Source organism: Mirounga angustirostris, unplaced genomic scaffold (genome assembly GCF_029215605.1).
Source record: "Mirounga angustirostris isolate CCGP_5_RB_7025 unplaced genomic scaffold, mMirAng1.0.hap1 SCAF_5, whole genome shotgun sequence".
Taxonomy (NCBI): Eukaryota; Metazoa; Chordata; class Mammalia; order Carnivora; family Phocidae; genus Mirounga; species Mirounga angustirostris.
In genome coordinates, this window is record NW_026991713.1 from 100437875 (window position 1) to 100450370 (window position 12496).

Here is a 12496-nt window from a genome sequence, read left to right on the forward strand (position 1 = left end):
AAGAAAGCAGAAAGATAGGAAAAGGGGAACAAAGAACTGATAGGACAAGTAGAAAACAAATAGTAAGAGAACAGATTTAAACTTAACTAGATGATTGCTTTAAATGTAAATAGTCTAAACATCCCACATAAAAGGCAGAGATTGTCAGAGTGGCTTCAAAACAAAAACTAGCAAGACTCAGCGATATGTTGCTTAAAAGAAAAGCACTTTAAATATCAAGACATGAAAAGAAGGAAATCCTGGGGCGCCTGGGTGGCTCAGTCGTTAAGCGTCTGCCTTTGGCTCAGGGCATGATCCCAGGGTCCTGGGATCGAGTCCCGCATCGGGCTCCCTGCTCCGCGGGAAGCCTGCTTCTCCCTCTCCCACTCCCCCTGCTTGTGTTCCCTCTCTCGCTGTGTCTCTCTCTGTCAAATAAATAAATAAAATCTTAAAAAAAAAAAAAAAAAGAAGGAAATCCTGCCTTTTGAGATAACATGCACAGACCTTGAGGACATTATATTTTCAGAGAGAGAATAAGAAACATAGTATGTTCAAGGGCTGCAACATTCCCCACCTGCTGGCCTGGATGGCAGGAGACCCTGGTTCTCCTCTGGCTTTGGCCTCTAACTTCCTGGGACCCTAAGCAAGTGTCCTTTCTCCTTTATGTTTCTCATTAGCAAAGTGAGGAGTAGAGTAGTGATGTCAGGTCCCTTCTGGACCTGACAACCCAGCTTTGCTGTCATCCAGGGTCCCTTTGCTCATGTTCCAGCCCCAGACCAGTAACCATAGCCCAGAGCACCAGAGGCCTCGTCCACCATGAGCTCAATACCCCAGCAAATCCTGTATGTTCTCACTTATATGCAGACTTCAAAAAGCCAAATTTGGGGGTGCCTGGCTGGCTCAGTCGGAAGAGCATGTGATTCATGATCTCGGAGTTGTGAGTTCAAGCCCCACGTTGGGTGAGGAGATTACTAAAACAAACAAACAAACAAAAAAAACTTTTAAAAATTAAAAAAAAAAAGCCAAAATTGTGGAATTAAAGGGTACAGTGGTGATTGCCAGAGGCTCAGGGATGGGGGAAATGAGGAGATAAACTTGCAGCTATAGGGGCGCCTGGGTGGCTCAGTTGGTTAAGCGACTGCCTTCGGCTCAGGTCGTGATCCTGGAGTCCCGGGATCGAGTCCCGCATCGGGCTCCCTGCTCGGCAGGGATTCTGCTTCTCCCTCTGACCCTCCTCCCTCTCATGTGCTCTCTCTCATTCTCTCTCTCTCTCAAAAAAAAAAAAAAAAAAAAAACCTTGCAGCTATAAATTGAATAAGGTCTGGCAATCGAAAGTACACAGCATGGTGTCTATAGTGAACAATACCGTATTATAGACTTGAAAGTTGGTAAGAGAATAGATCTTAAGTGTTATCGCCAAGAAAAGCTAATTATGTGAGGGAATGGAAGCGTCCAATAACCTTATTGTAGTAATCATTTCACAACAGACACATGTATCAAATCCTCATGTTGTACGCCTACAACTTAGCATATGTTATGTCAATAATATCACAATAAAACTGGAAAGACATATTAAAAAAACAGGTCTGTGGCTGCACTGGGACAGGGTAGTAAAGGTAAGAGGTGGAGAAAGGGACAGGAGGAAACCTGGGGGAGTCATGAATATGTTCATTATCTTGATTGTGGCAACAGTTTCATGAGTGTACACATGTCAAAACTTATCAAACTGTACACTTTAAATATGTACATTTTGTCGTAAATCAGTTATATCTTAATAAAACTGTTTAAAATGGAAGTTAATGGGGAATAACATTCTGCAGTTCTTCACCTTCCAGATCTCTGGCTTGTAGTCTACACATCCATAAGTCACGCTGAGGAAAGCACCTGATTACCACAAGGGCAAAGAAATAAAGATCAGGGGCGCCTGGGTGGCTCAGTCGTTAAGCATCTGCCTTCGGCTCAGGTCATGATCCCGGGGTCCTGGGATCGAGCCCCGCATCGGGCTCCCTGCTCAGCAGGAAGCCTGCTTCTCCCTCTCCCACTCCCCCTGCTTGTGTTCCCTCTCTCGCTGTGTCTCTCTCTGTCAAATAAATAAATACAATCTTAAAAAAAAAAAAAAAAAGAAGATCATAAACACCTCAGCCTAATAAGTCCATAAATCAATCCAAGACTTACTGAGCAGGAAGGGAAAATTCAGGAAGAGAGAACTCAGTAGCTGATATGAACAGTTACTGCTAAGAGTTGAAAACATGGCAGAAAAGGAAAGAGAACAGAGAGAGAAAGACGGAGAGAAAGAGAATTTTCAGCCCAGCTCGAGCCCCTCCCCCCCATCTTTATGCTACCTGCTCTTTCCCAATAAACCGAGCCAATGTTTAACTGCAGTGGGTTCCATGGTCAGCTCTGCTCCCCTCGTCCTCTGCCTCTTGGAGCACGTGGGCAGCTGGCCACAGGGGCAAGGTCCACACTCCATAAGCTGAGCCACTGGCCCAACAAGGGGAAAGGGTCAGGGGAGTGATGGGCTCCAGAGGGGCCCAGGTGCAGACGTGGGGGTCCCATGGGGCACCCTGCCTCTTTCCCCACTCAAGCCCAGGTCACCACTATTAAAAGATGGAGCTAGTCCTAGAGATGGAGGATGGACGTCAGTTATCTGCTCTCCCATTCCAGCAGGTTAGTCTCCTTCCCCAAATTCTGAAATGTCCTGGCATGTTTCCCCATGAGCTGGGAGAGTCCGCATGCCCAACCTAGAAATTCTGCAGGCCACCCTTCTCAAAAGGAACCCATTCTGTGGTGTCCTCTGTAATGTTCCAGCTAATATTTTAAAGCCTAAACTGATGAGGTTCCACATGAGCAACCCAGCGGTGAGCATACATGAGCCATTATGTGCCAGAATCAACAGTAGTCTGACCACTACTGGGGGCTGAGTCATTAACTAACAATGGTAACAAACTATCACTTATTCTTACACACAATTATTATTCTTATATGGAGAAAAAAGTGCTCCTCGTTTCCCTTTGTTCTTTATACTAACAAGCAGCATCAAGGTGATCAGTCTCCCGGAGGCCAGGTACTATTTAATCCTCTTTGCATTAGTGTCCCTGTGGCCTCTCTCCCTGTGGCCTAGGGCTGCCCTACCCCCAAAGCCTGCTGCTCTAAGATCCGTATTCCTAGAGATCCAGCTGTGGGACATTCTGTTGTCGCCTCACATGGGGTCTCCAGGCATTCCGGGTGTGGAGGAACTTGGACTGCCAGCAGCCAGGGTCCAGGGAGCTGGAGAGACCCCAGCTGAAGCCCCATGAAGGATCTGGGTGTCTGGAGACTGAAGATCAGTAGGAAGGAGGGACAAGGAAAAAGGAAGCATCTGTCCTCACACAAGGTGACTTCCAGCTGGTGTTCTATGACTAGCAAAACCAACGATTCCTTGCACAAGTGACTTCTGCCCCTGGTTTTCAGCAACCTGGACTTAGAAATTAAGTATAGGGGCACCTGGCTGGCTCAGTCAGAGGAGCGTGTGACTCTTGATCTCGGGGTCATGAGTTCAAGCCCCACATTGGGTGCAGAGACTACTTAAAAATAAAATCTTAAAAAATAAGTAATAAGTCAATAAAATCTTTTTTTAAAAAAAGAAATTAAGTATAAAATGGTTGGCAGATGATCTGTTTTTGTCTGGGCTGAGACTGGTGGACAAGTAATTTACATTCCCTCCTGGCAGATTGAATCCTATTACTAAAACCCTCTCCTACCACCTTCCCCCAACATCAAGCCTTTTGGATTATCCAGAGACTTCTCATCCCCATGGCTAGAGCTTTAGGGGACAGGCCCCACTGGAAGGTCATGTTTGCATTTCCCTCCAGGGAGCTGAGAGTGGAGAGCTTGAGAAATAGTACAAATGTGCAGCATCTTCGGCCACTTGGCCAGGCAGGAGACCTATCCCCACAACCGCTGGACACACAGGAGACACTGTCCTGACTACGCAGCCCTCATATTGGCTTCTTCCAAGCCAGGAGGGAGAACACACAGCGGACGTGCCCTCTGCCCACTCCCAAGCTTTTCCCAAATAACCCATACTTCCTATTTCTAATTCCTCTCTGCCCCCATTACCTCGAACCCACCTCAAGCAGTCATTGCCCCGGCCTCCCGCTGTGACTGCTCCTACAAGGTCACCAACGGCCCCCATGCCACCAAAGCCAACACTCCATTCTCCTCCGTAACTTTCTTAACTTACCTGCAGCGTCTGATGCCATTGTCCCTCCGGCCTCCCTGACCTCATCGCTTTCCTTGCCTCCCAAAACACTTCAGTGTCCTGGTTGTTGTCCTTCTGCACTGGTTTCTCCTTCTCTGTCCCCTGCTGGTCCTTCCTCTTCCCCCACTCCTTGTTCTCTCTTCTCACCGTGAAAGTGCTAATCACCCTCAGGTTTATATCTCCGCATCTTTCTCCCAGACTCCAGACTCCTGTGTTGTACTGCCTAGTGGACAGCTCAGAGATATCTCAAGTCCGCGCTCCCACAACGCAACTCTTTATGTTCTTCTTAACACCTGCTCCTCTCGGGGCTTTCCACAACACAGCGGAGAGCACGTCCTTCCTCCACGGGGCTCAGGCTGCAGCCCTTGGACCACTGAGACCAGGCAGGAGCAATGGAGGTGACAAGAAGTGTCAGGTTCTGCGTACATCATGGGGGGGTCTCCAGTCCCAGGCGGTTCTGGGTGTTGAGGAGCTCAGTCTGTTGGCAGCCAGAGTGCAGAGAGCCCAGCTGAAGGCTCGTGTTCGGAAGCCCCCAGAACCTGGGTATTTAGATAGATCCAACAGTTTGGCGGAGGGGGAGGAACCGAGGATGACTCTAATATTTTCAGCCTCCTAACTGGTCCGCTTCTGCCCTGACTCCTGTACACCCAGTTCTCAACAGCAGCTGAAGAGATTATTTTAAAATGTAAGAGCACAGGGGCGCCTGGGCGGCTCAGGTTAAGCGTCTGGTCCTGGGATCGAGTCCCACATCGGGCTCCTTGCTCCGCGGGGAGCCTGCTTCTCCCACTCCCTCTGCCCCTCTCCTCGCCCCACAGCCTGCTTGTGCTCTCTGCTCTCTCTGGTGCTCTCTCTCTCTCAAATAAATAAATAAAATCTTTTAAAAAAAAAAGTAGAATGTAAGATCATGCCACTCCTGCTCAAAACCCCGCCCTTTCTCCCATGTCACCAGAGCCAGAGCCAAAGTCTCACAATAACTGACAAGGATCTCCATGATCTGCCACCCCCGTCCTATTTACTTCTCTGACCCCAGCTTCTATTTGCTCCCCTCCTCACAACTCCTCAAACAAGCCAGTCAGCCTCTTGCTTTATGACTCTTAAATCTTGGAGCACTTTTACCCTCAATATCCACACAACCAACTCTCTCACTCCTGGCAAACCCTGGCTCAAATGTTCTCAGTGTCCCCACCCCGCACACATACACTCCTGATCCCCTTTACCCAGCTCTCCTTGGTCTTTTTCCATAGCACTCCTTAACTTCTGATATACTATATAATTTTCCTATTTAGTATGTTTATTATGTATTGTCTGTCTCCCTCCTCTAGAATGTAAGCCCCACAAGGACAGGGAATTGTTCTGTTCTGTTCGTACATGGATCCCAACAACTTGGAAGCATTCTGGGCAAATGGAATGTAGCCGGTAATTGCTGTTGAATGACACGGTCGGGGTCGGGGCTTGGTGGGCTGTGTGTGGGGGCAACTGGCTGAGATTGGAGACTCCAGAAAGCCATTAGGGGGTGGGCTGGCCACAGGTTTTGGACAGCAGGGAGGGTGCTCACTGCGGAGATGATTGAGGCAGGCATCGCTCGCATCCCTCTCCCTGAAAAGCCTACTGGTTGCTTTTGATTTGAGATGGGCTTCTTTATATCACTTTCTCAGCTTCTCTGGTTTTCGACTATAGTGTTTCACTGTTCACCTGCTTTTCTATCATATTCTTGTCTCAGCCCTTTCTCTGCTTGGGAACTCACTTCTAATTGGGATCTACCAAATGTTAAAGCTGGAAGGAACCAAAGAAGACATCATTTGTATTTACATTTGGAACTAAAATTATGTTTTGGGGAGTTTTTCATCCGTGACCTCACCACTGAACAAATACGGATAATAATAAAGTGCCTAGCTTATCCTCCCACTCTTCCCCCAAGCATAAAAGTGGCTGTTCAAGGCTGGGAAGTTGAAGAAAGGGCCCTGAAACAGGCCGATAGGGTCCATTACTTGAACATGGTACACCCCAGAGTACCCCAGCATCTTTCTCCAGAACTTGCTCAGAACATTCTTCTCATCCCCAAATCCCAGTTGGAGAACCATGGGTTTAAATAAAATCTCTACACCAGGAGGAAAAAGGGTCAAATCAATGTAAGTGATCTCCATTCTCCTCACCTTCCTGCCCCATACAGGTGACAAAGGGTCCCATCAGAAAGAGGCATCAGTCTGTTCCTTGCCAGACAAGGAGGTGAGAAGAGGAAGTGCTGGGGCCCATTCTGTGTAGGAGCTTGCTTTCCCAGGAAGGCGAGGGGAGTTGAGTGATGACAGAAAGGTTAAACTGCTGGGAACACCAAAAACCAGGCCTGTCTAAGTCCCTCTAATGACCGCACATACCCTCAGTGAGTTCCCCTTACCTTGGCAAAGGAGGCTTTCCATTAATTCGCCCGGTGGCCCTGGATGACTCCTGCCCTTCAGAGCAAACCTGGGCATCAGCCTCTAGCTCCAAAGCCCCTCAGAACACTTCCCTCCAGCTGTTGTCGTCCATCAAGGAAAAGAGGAGTCCTAAGGCCCTGCTCTTGATCAAGGGAAGAGACTGTGGGTGGCAGTGTTAGGGATTAAACAGAGTTTGACTGGATCCAGGACCCCTGAAAATGTCTCCACTCTTGATCAGAATCAGCGTGCAGGAAGGCCGGCTCTATCCAGGGAGGGAGCAGCCACAAGCCGTCAGTCACACCCACCCCCTTCCGTCACAGGCCCGTGGCAAGAACCAAGGGGCCCTGATATGCTTCCTGGGCCTGCCTTTCCACCCGAGACAGTGTCACATACTCCTGGGCCTGCACAAACTTACCACAGAACCCTGGGGCAGAGCTCAGATCCAAACACTGCCAGACAAGCTCCCCTCAACGGAGTGAGCCCACACCCCCCCATGGCTCCTGGGCACAGCTCCCTTTGCTTCCCCTTCTTCAGCCCAGTGGTTTTGTGCCAGAAATCACTGGAAATCACTCCCTCCCACCTCTTCGTGCCACTCCTGCTAATTCCCAGGCCAACCTTTACCCAATTCCAGAGAGGCTTGGGGAAAGCTTCTCACTTCCTAATCTTCCTGCCATGTGAGGAGCTAAGCTGGTTACTAGGCTCCAGGTACAGAGTCCCAAAGCCCCACTTAGCCCCCAGACTCCTCCTCTGCCCTGGAGCAGCCTCGTCCCTCCACCCAGTTCACTGAAGGCAAGCATGTGGAGTGTCCAAGGCTAGGTTCGAAGTGGGATGACCTCCTTCCTTCCCTCACAGAGCACATGGAAAAGGCCTGTGATTTCAGGCTGCTGGCCAGACATCCCCAGGAAGAAAGGACATATCAGCCCATCCCCTCCCCTCTGGAAACATACACGTTAACTTCCAACTCCAAGACCAGTCCTCCAATTGCCACAATCCTGAGAATAGGGCTCCAGGGGTTCAGCGCGCCTCTGTACCCCCCAACCCAGCCCTCCCACTTCCACTGTCCAAAACCATGGGGAGGCGGAGCTCCATGCATTTGGAGGCTCCTGCTTCCCTGGAAAAGGCTAAGTGTTTACATGAGGGTACCGTCCAATCCTTGTGGCCCACAAAACAACCACTGCCCTCAGCATTTCCCCACGTGACCTACCTCGGCATTTCCCTTTCCCCCAGCCCAGACTGCAGTCTCACTTCCAAACCAGATCTGGGGATCCCCAACACCTGGAAGCTTTACCCATCCACAAGGCGATCTTCCTAACCTACGGCTCACCCAGGACGCTTCAGGACCTGAGAAATCCACAGAGGTCTGGAATGCCCTGGGAGTGAGTTACTGGTCGGAAAATTACCACCACTGCTGGCGGGGAGCAGAGCTACCCCAGCGGGCTGCAACGGGGTGGGGGGAATGAGAAGCCAAAAAAGGCCGAGGAAACAGTTGGAGTTAATACCACCTACACACAGACTTTCAGTGGGGAATTTTTAAGGGCGAGCCACTGGTACCAAAGGTTATGACACGGGGAGGGGTTGGGTAATGACTGCCTTGGGGAATGTCGTGACGTCAGCAGCATAGGGAAGACACAGACTGAGGGGTCTCATGACTGCAGGACAGCTCAGTATCAACATCGTCTTCACCGCAGCTGCCATTTATTAAGCACTTGACACACATTACCTCTAATCCTTACAACAACTTGAAAGGCAGGTACTACTATCTTAATTTACAGGAAGAGCAGCGGAGGCTCTGACAGCTTACATGACTTGCTCAAGATTACACAGAGATTAAGTAGCAGAGCCAGAGTCCGAACTCTGATCCATCTGGTTCCAAACCCACGTTCATATTCCTAGGATGCCATACCAGTACAGAAAACCCCCTGGGAAAGTCACGTGACTTTCTAGGTCTCAGTCTCCTGCAGTGTCCTTCCTGACTTGTAAGGGTCTTTCCAACTCCAGCATTTCTATGCACCCATGGAACTCCCCAGAGGGGCAGTAAGTGCGGGAGTTGGAGACAGCCTCCTTCCAGGGATGGGTGGGGTGGCGCAGTGGCTCTCACCTCCCCCATTTTTGTAGCAGAGATAGGGAAACCTCCAGACGTTGCCGAGGCCGATGATCTCCCCGGCCACTGACAGCACAAACTCCATCTTGTTGTTCCAGTGTCCCCGTTCCAGGGTGCCATCTTCCTTCGCCTTTTCCATGACTGGATATGCTGGCTTTGTCTCTCCATTACTGGTTGTGCTCGAGACCCTGCTATCCATCCCACCTGGAAAACAAGCAGAGTGCTCTGTTGCTGCTGGGAATCCTAGGAGGAAAGCCTTCCCCTTCCTTCACCAGCAGATTCCCAGGGCAATGAGTGCACTAGAAGAAAAAGTAGGTCCCTATCCCCTTGCCTGAAGACCCGTGTTCTCCTTAGCAGCTCTTACTGGTAAAGGCTGAGGAACAGCTGCTGCGAATGTATATTCCTTTCCTGTTCAGGAAGAAAGCATGAATACTGAGGTACAGGCATGGCTTCCACTCGGCAGGTCCTCTTGGGTTGGGGCTTGTGGATATGGAAGACTTCACATGGCCGCTGGGTTGTCTAAGTTCTCCCTGCCAGCCTACGACTCACTTCGTCTGTGTTAGCATGCCCTTCAGTGTCTGTATTTCTGCATGCTGGGGACAGCTGAAAGGATCCTCAAGGCCACCAACTTCCCTCGCAGGAATTTAGTCTAGCGAAATAGCTGTGACTGTGGCTATGGATTTGGCATCGAAGATGTCCATTGTTTACAACAGCAAAAAATTAGAAAGTACATAAATGTCCCAAAATGGTAGATAGGTTAATAAATTATGGCACATACATACACTGGACTGTTATACAATCATCAAAAATTGTGTTGCAGAAGAAAATGTAATGAAATGAAAGTGTTCACAATATGTGAAGCAAAAAGTTATAAAAGAGCATTTATGATATGATTATGCGTGGAAAATATTTTATAAAGTGTATACAATAAAAGATTAGGATAGCTATCAAAATGGTTCTCTCTCCGTGGTTGGATTATAGGAATGTTTTCCTTATTTCTATTTTCTACATTTTCATCAAAGAACATGATTTATTTTATAATATTAAAATAAAAACAAGTTTTAAAAAAAATCCTCCCAGGCGCCTGGGTGGCTCAGTGGGTTAAGCGACTGCCTTCGGCTCAGGTCATGATCCCAGAGTCCCGGGATCGAGTCCCACATCGGGCTCCTTGCTCAGTGGGGAGTCTGCTTCTCCCTCTGACCCTACCTCGTCTTGTGCTTTCTCTCTCTCTCTCAAGTAAATAAATAAACTTTTTTTTTTAATGGCAACATCATTTTAAAAACAAATAAAATTTAAAAATCCTCCCAAAGGATGAGAGAGGCTGAGTGGGCCCTGGAATTCTGATGAAGATGGGCTGATCTTCCATGTCTCTCTAAAGTCAACATAAGAGAAAGATGAACTATGGGTTCTTTTTTCCTTTTTGGTGATGACACACATAGGAATCTGTTATGGTATAAATAAAGAACCACTGTTCCAAATGCTTCACTGTCCTCTTCTAGACTCTTACTGGGATTGAAGATAAGATTGGATATGGCTCACATTTAGTGAGCAACTACTACTAAGCTCTTTGCATGTATTTGTTTCCTTTAAACCACACAACCACCCTGATATGTAAGCAGTGTTAGCTCTGCTTTGTAAATAAGGAAGCTGCAGCTCAGAGAGGTAAAGTAACATGTTTGCTACCCTACAGCCAGGCGACGGCATAGGTGGGACTTGAACCCACTCTGTCCCTGCTCTTTCCATTCCATTCCATTCCATTCCATTCCATTCCATTCCATTCCATTCCATTCCATTCCATTCCATTCCATTCCATTCCCAGCATGTCTCAATAGCATCTTCTGATGACTCCCTCCTGATTCTATACAATGGTCCTTTTTCTGGAGAAGTAGGCAGATGGACTTTTTCATACGCCTCAAGAAAAATTCACGTTAACAGCACTTTCTCAGTGGGAGCCTCATCTGCCCAGACTCCCCTCTGACTCCGCCTCCCCAGCGTGGCTACCACAGGGATTCAAAAAGTCACGGAGAAAGTCAAGGAACAGTAGGCACCTTTGCTTATTTGATAAATTAGGGAATAAGCTCCAAAGATTGTGAGCTAAGAAGGAGAAACCCAACCAGCTGGTCCCAAGAAGGTTCCTCAGTCCTTTCGAGAAGACTGTCTAACGTCTTGTGCTGGTTCTGAGCCTCCCTTTACCAACCGATGGGTGCTGTCCTATGGTGGAACGTCATCTCCCTCCACTCTTTCATCCTCCCAGGCCCTAGAAGAAACAGCAGTCTTCCCGGGTCCCTGGCCTCATTAGGGTACTGCTTCTCAGAGGTGGCCCAGTGCCATCAGAAGGTGTACAACCAGACAAGCCGGGCACAGATCTTAGCTCTGCGCTGTACCACTCGCTGACTCCGGGGAAGTGAATTAACTACTCTGAGCCTCGGTTCACTCCTCTGTGAAGGTGAGAAGGACTAAGTGAAGCGATATATATAAAGTAAAGCACTTAGTAGAATAACAGGCGCTCAAATTTTTATTTTCTTTCAGTCTTGCCAAAGAGTTGTTCATTGTCTCATCTCACAGAGAAGAAAGCCTTTCTTTCCTCTCAGTCTAGGGTTCTCGTCCTCTGAAGCACATGGTTCCTCAAGTCCACGGCCACTGGAGCTTCAGAAAGCCCAGAATATAGCATCTAGTCTTTGCACATGCACACATAAATGGCAGGACATATTTTCGAGAAGGATGAAAAATCCTTTGGTTGTAAGTCCTATGATCTTACCAACCTGTAGTCTGAGACCCAGAAACAGAAGAAAGAGAGAGCGAGAGAGGAGAAAATGTCACCAACCTTAGTGCAGTTGCTGCCAGAGGTCCAGTCGGGGGAGAAGAATTATCTAAGGGGAAAGGGGAAGGTGCTGGCTATTTAAAGTGTGGCTCTGACCCCCAGCCGCACTTGTAATCCTAAACTTGGCCCGGCCCACATTCCGCCTCCTGCCTCCCCACCCCTCCCTCCCCTGAGCACCAGACCACTCACACGCGAGTGATTTCACAGCCCGGGGAGTGTGAGCACACCCCGGCAGGTCAAGCCAGCTGCTTGTGAGGCCGGCCAGGCAGCAGGCTGTCTTCCCCAGAGCTCACCGCTCTTCCTTCTGGCAACCTCAGGGGCTCCCTGGAGGGATCCCGCCTTCCGCCCCTTCTGCAGCTCCAGTGCTCCTATGCTCCCATCAGGAATAGGTGTTCCTTTGGTTGGGTGCCCCGTAGACTGAATGTACTTTTCTCTTATCCTTCTGCAGTTTATGATTTGCTGTGGACCGCGATGAAGAATAAAGATACATATGGGCACCTGAAATTAATGTCATATCAACTATAATCAACTATACCTCAATAAAAAAAAATACATTAATGGAATGAAAAAATATCAATCATTATTTTGGCAGGTTGTACCATATTATCTATTTTTTATTTTTTACTTTTTGTTTTACTGGCAAAATTATATGCATAAAATTCAATAAAAGAAAACTTGCCAGAAAAAAAGAATAAAGATACGTAGATCACAGAAATCTGAGAAGTCAGAAAAACTTCCTCAACACACACACACACATTTTTAAAAGATTTTATTCATTTATTTGAGAGAGAGAGCATGAGCCCGGGGGGAGGAGCAGAGGGTGGAACGCCCCGCTGAGCAGGGAGCCTGACATGGGGCTCCATCCCAGGACCCCAGGATCATGACCTGAGTCCAAGGCAGACCCTTAACCGACTGAGCCACCCAGGCGCCTGGCACACACACAC

At 48.4% G+C, this 12496-nt stretch overlaps 1 protein-coding gene across 1 annotated transcript in view; it reads right to left on the reverse strand.

The window, feature by feature from the left end:
• SLC6A13 (solute carrier family 6 member 13) overlaps positions 1–12073 on the reverse strand; it is a 38552-nt gene extending 26479 nt beyond the window's left edge. The window contains exons 1-3 of the mRNA XM_045874080.3: positions 11846–12073; positions 11556–11601; positions 8729–8935 (exon numbers count right to left, since the gene is read on the reverse strand). Coding sequence (XP_045730036.1) covers positions 8729–8930 — 202 coding nt within the window. The 5' untranslated portion in view covers positions 8931–8935; positions 11556–11601; positions 11846–12073. The remainder of the gene's footprint in view (positions 1–8728; positions 8936–11555; positions 11602–11845) is intronic.
• Between the last annotated feature and the right edge of the window lie 423 nt (positions 12074–12496).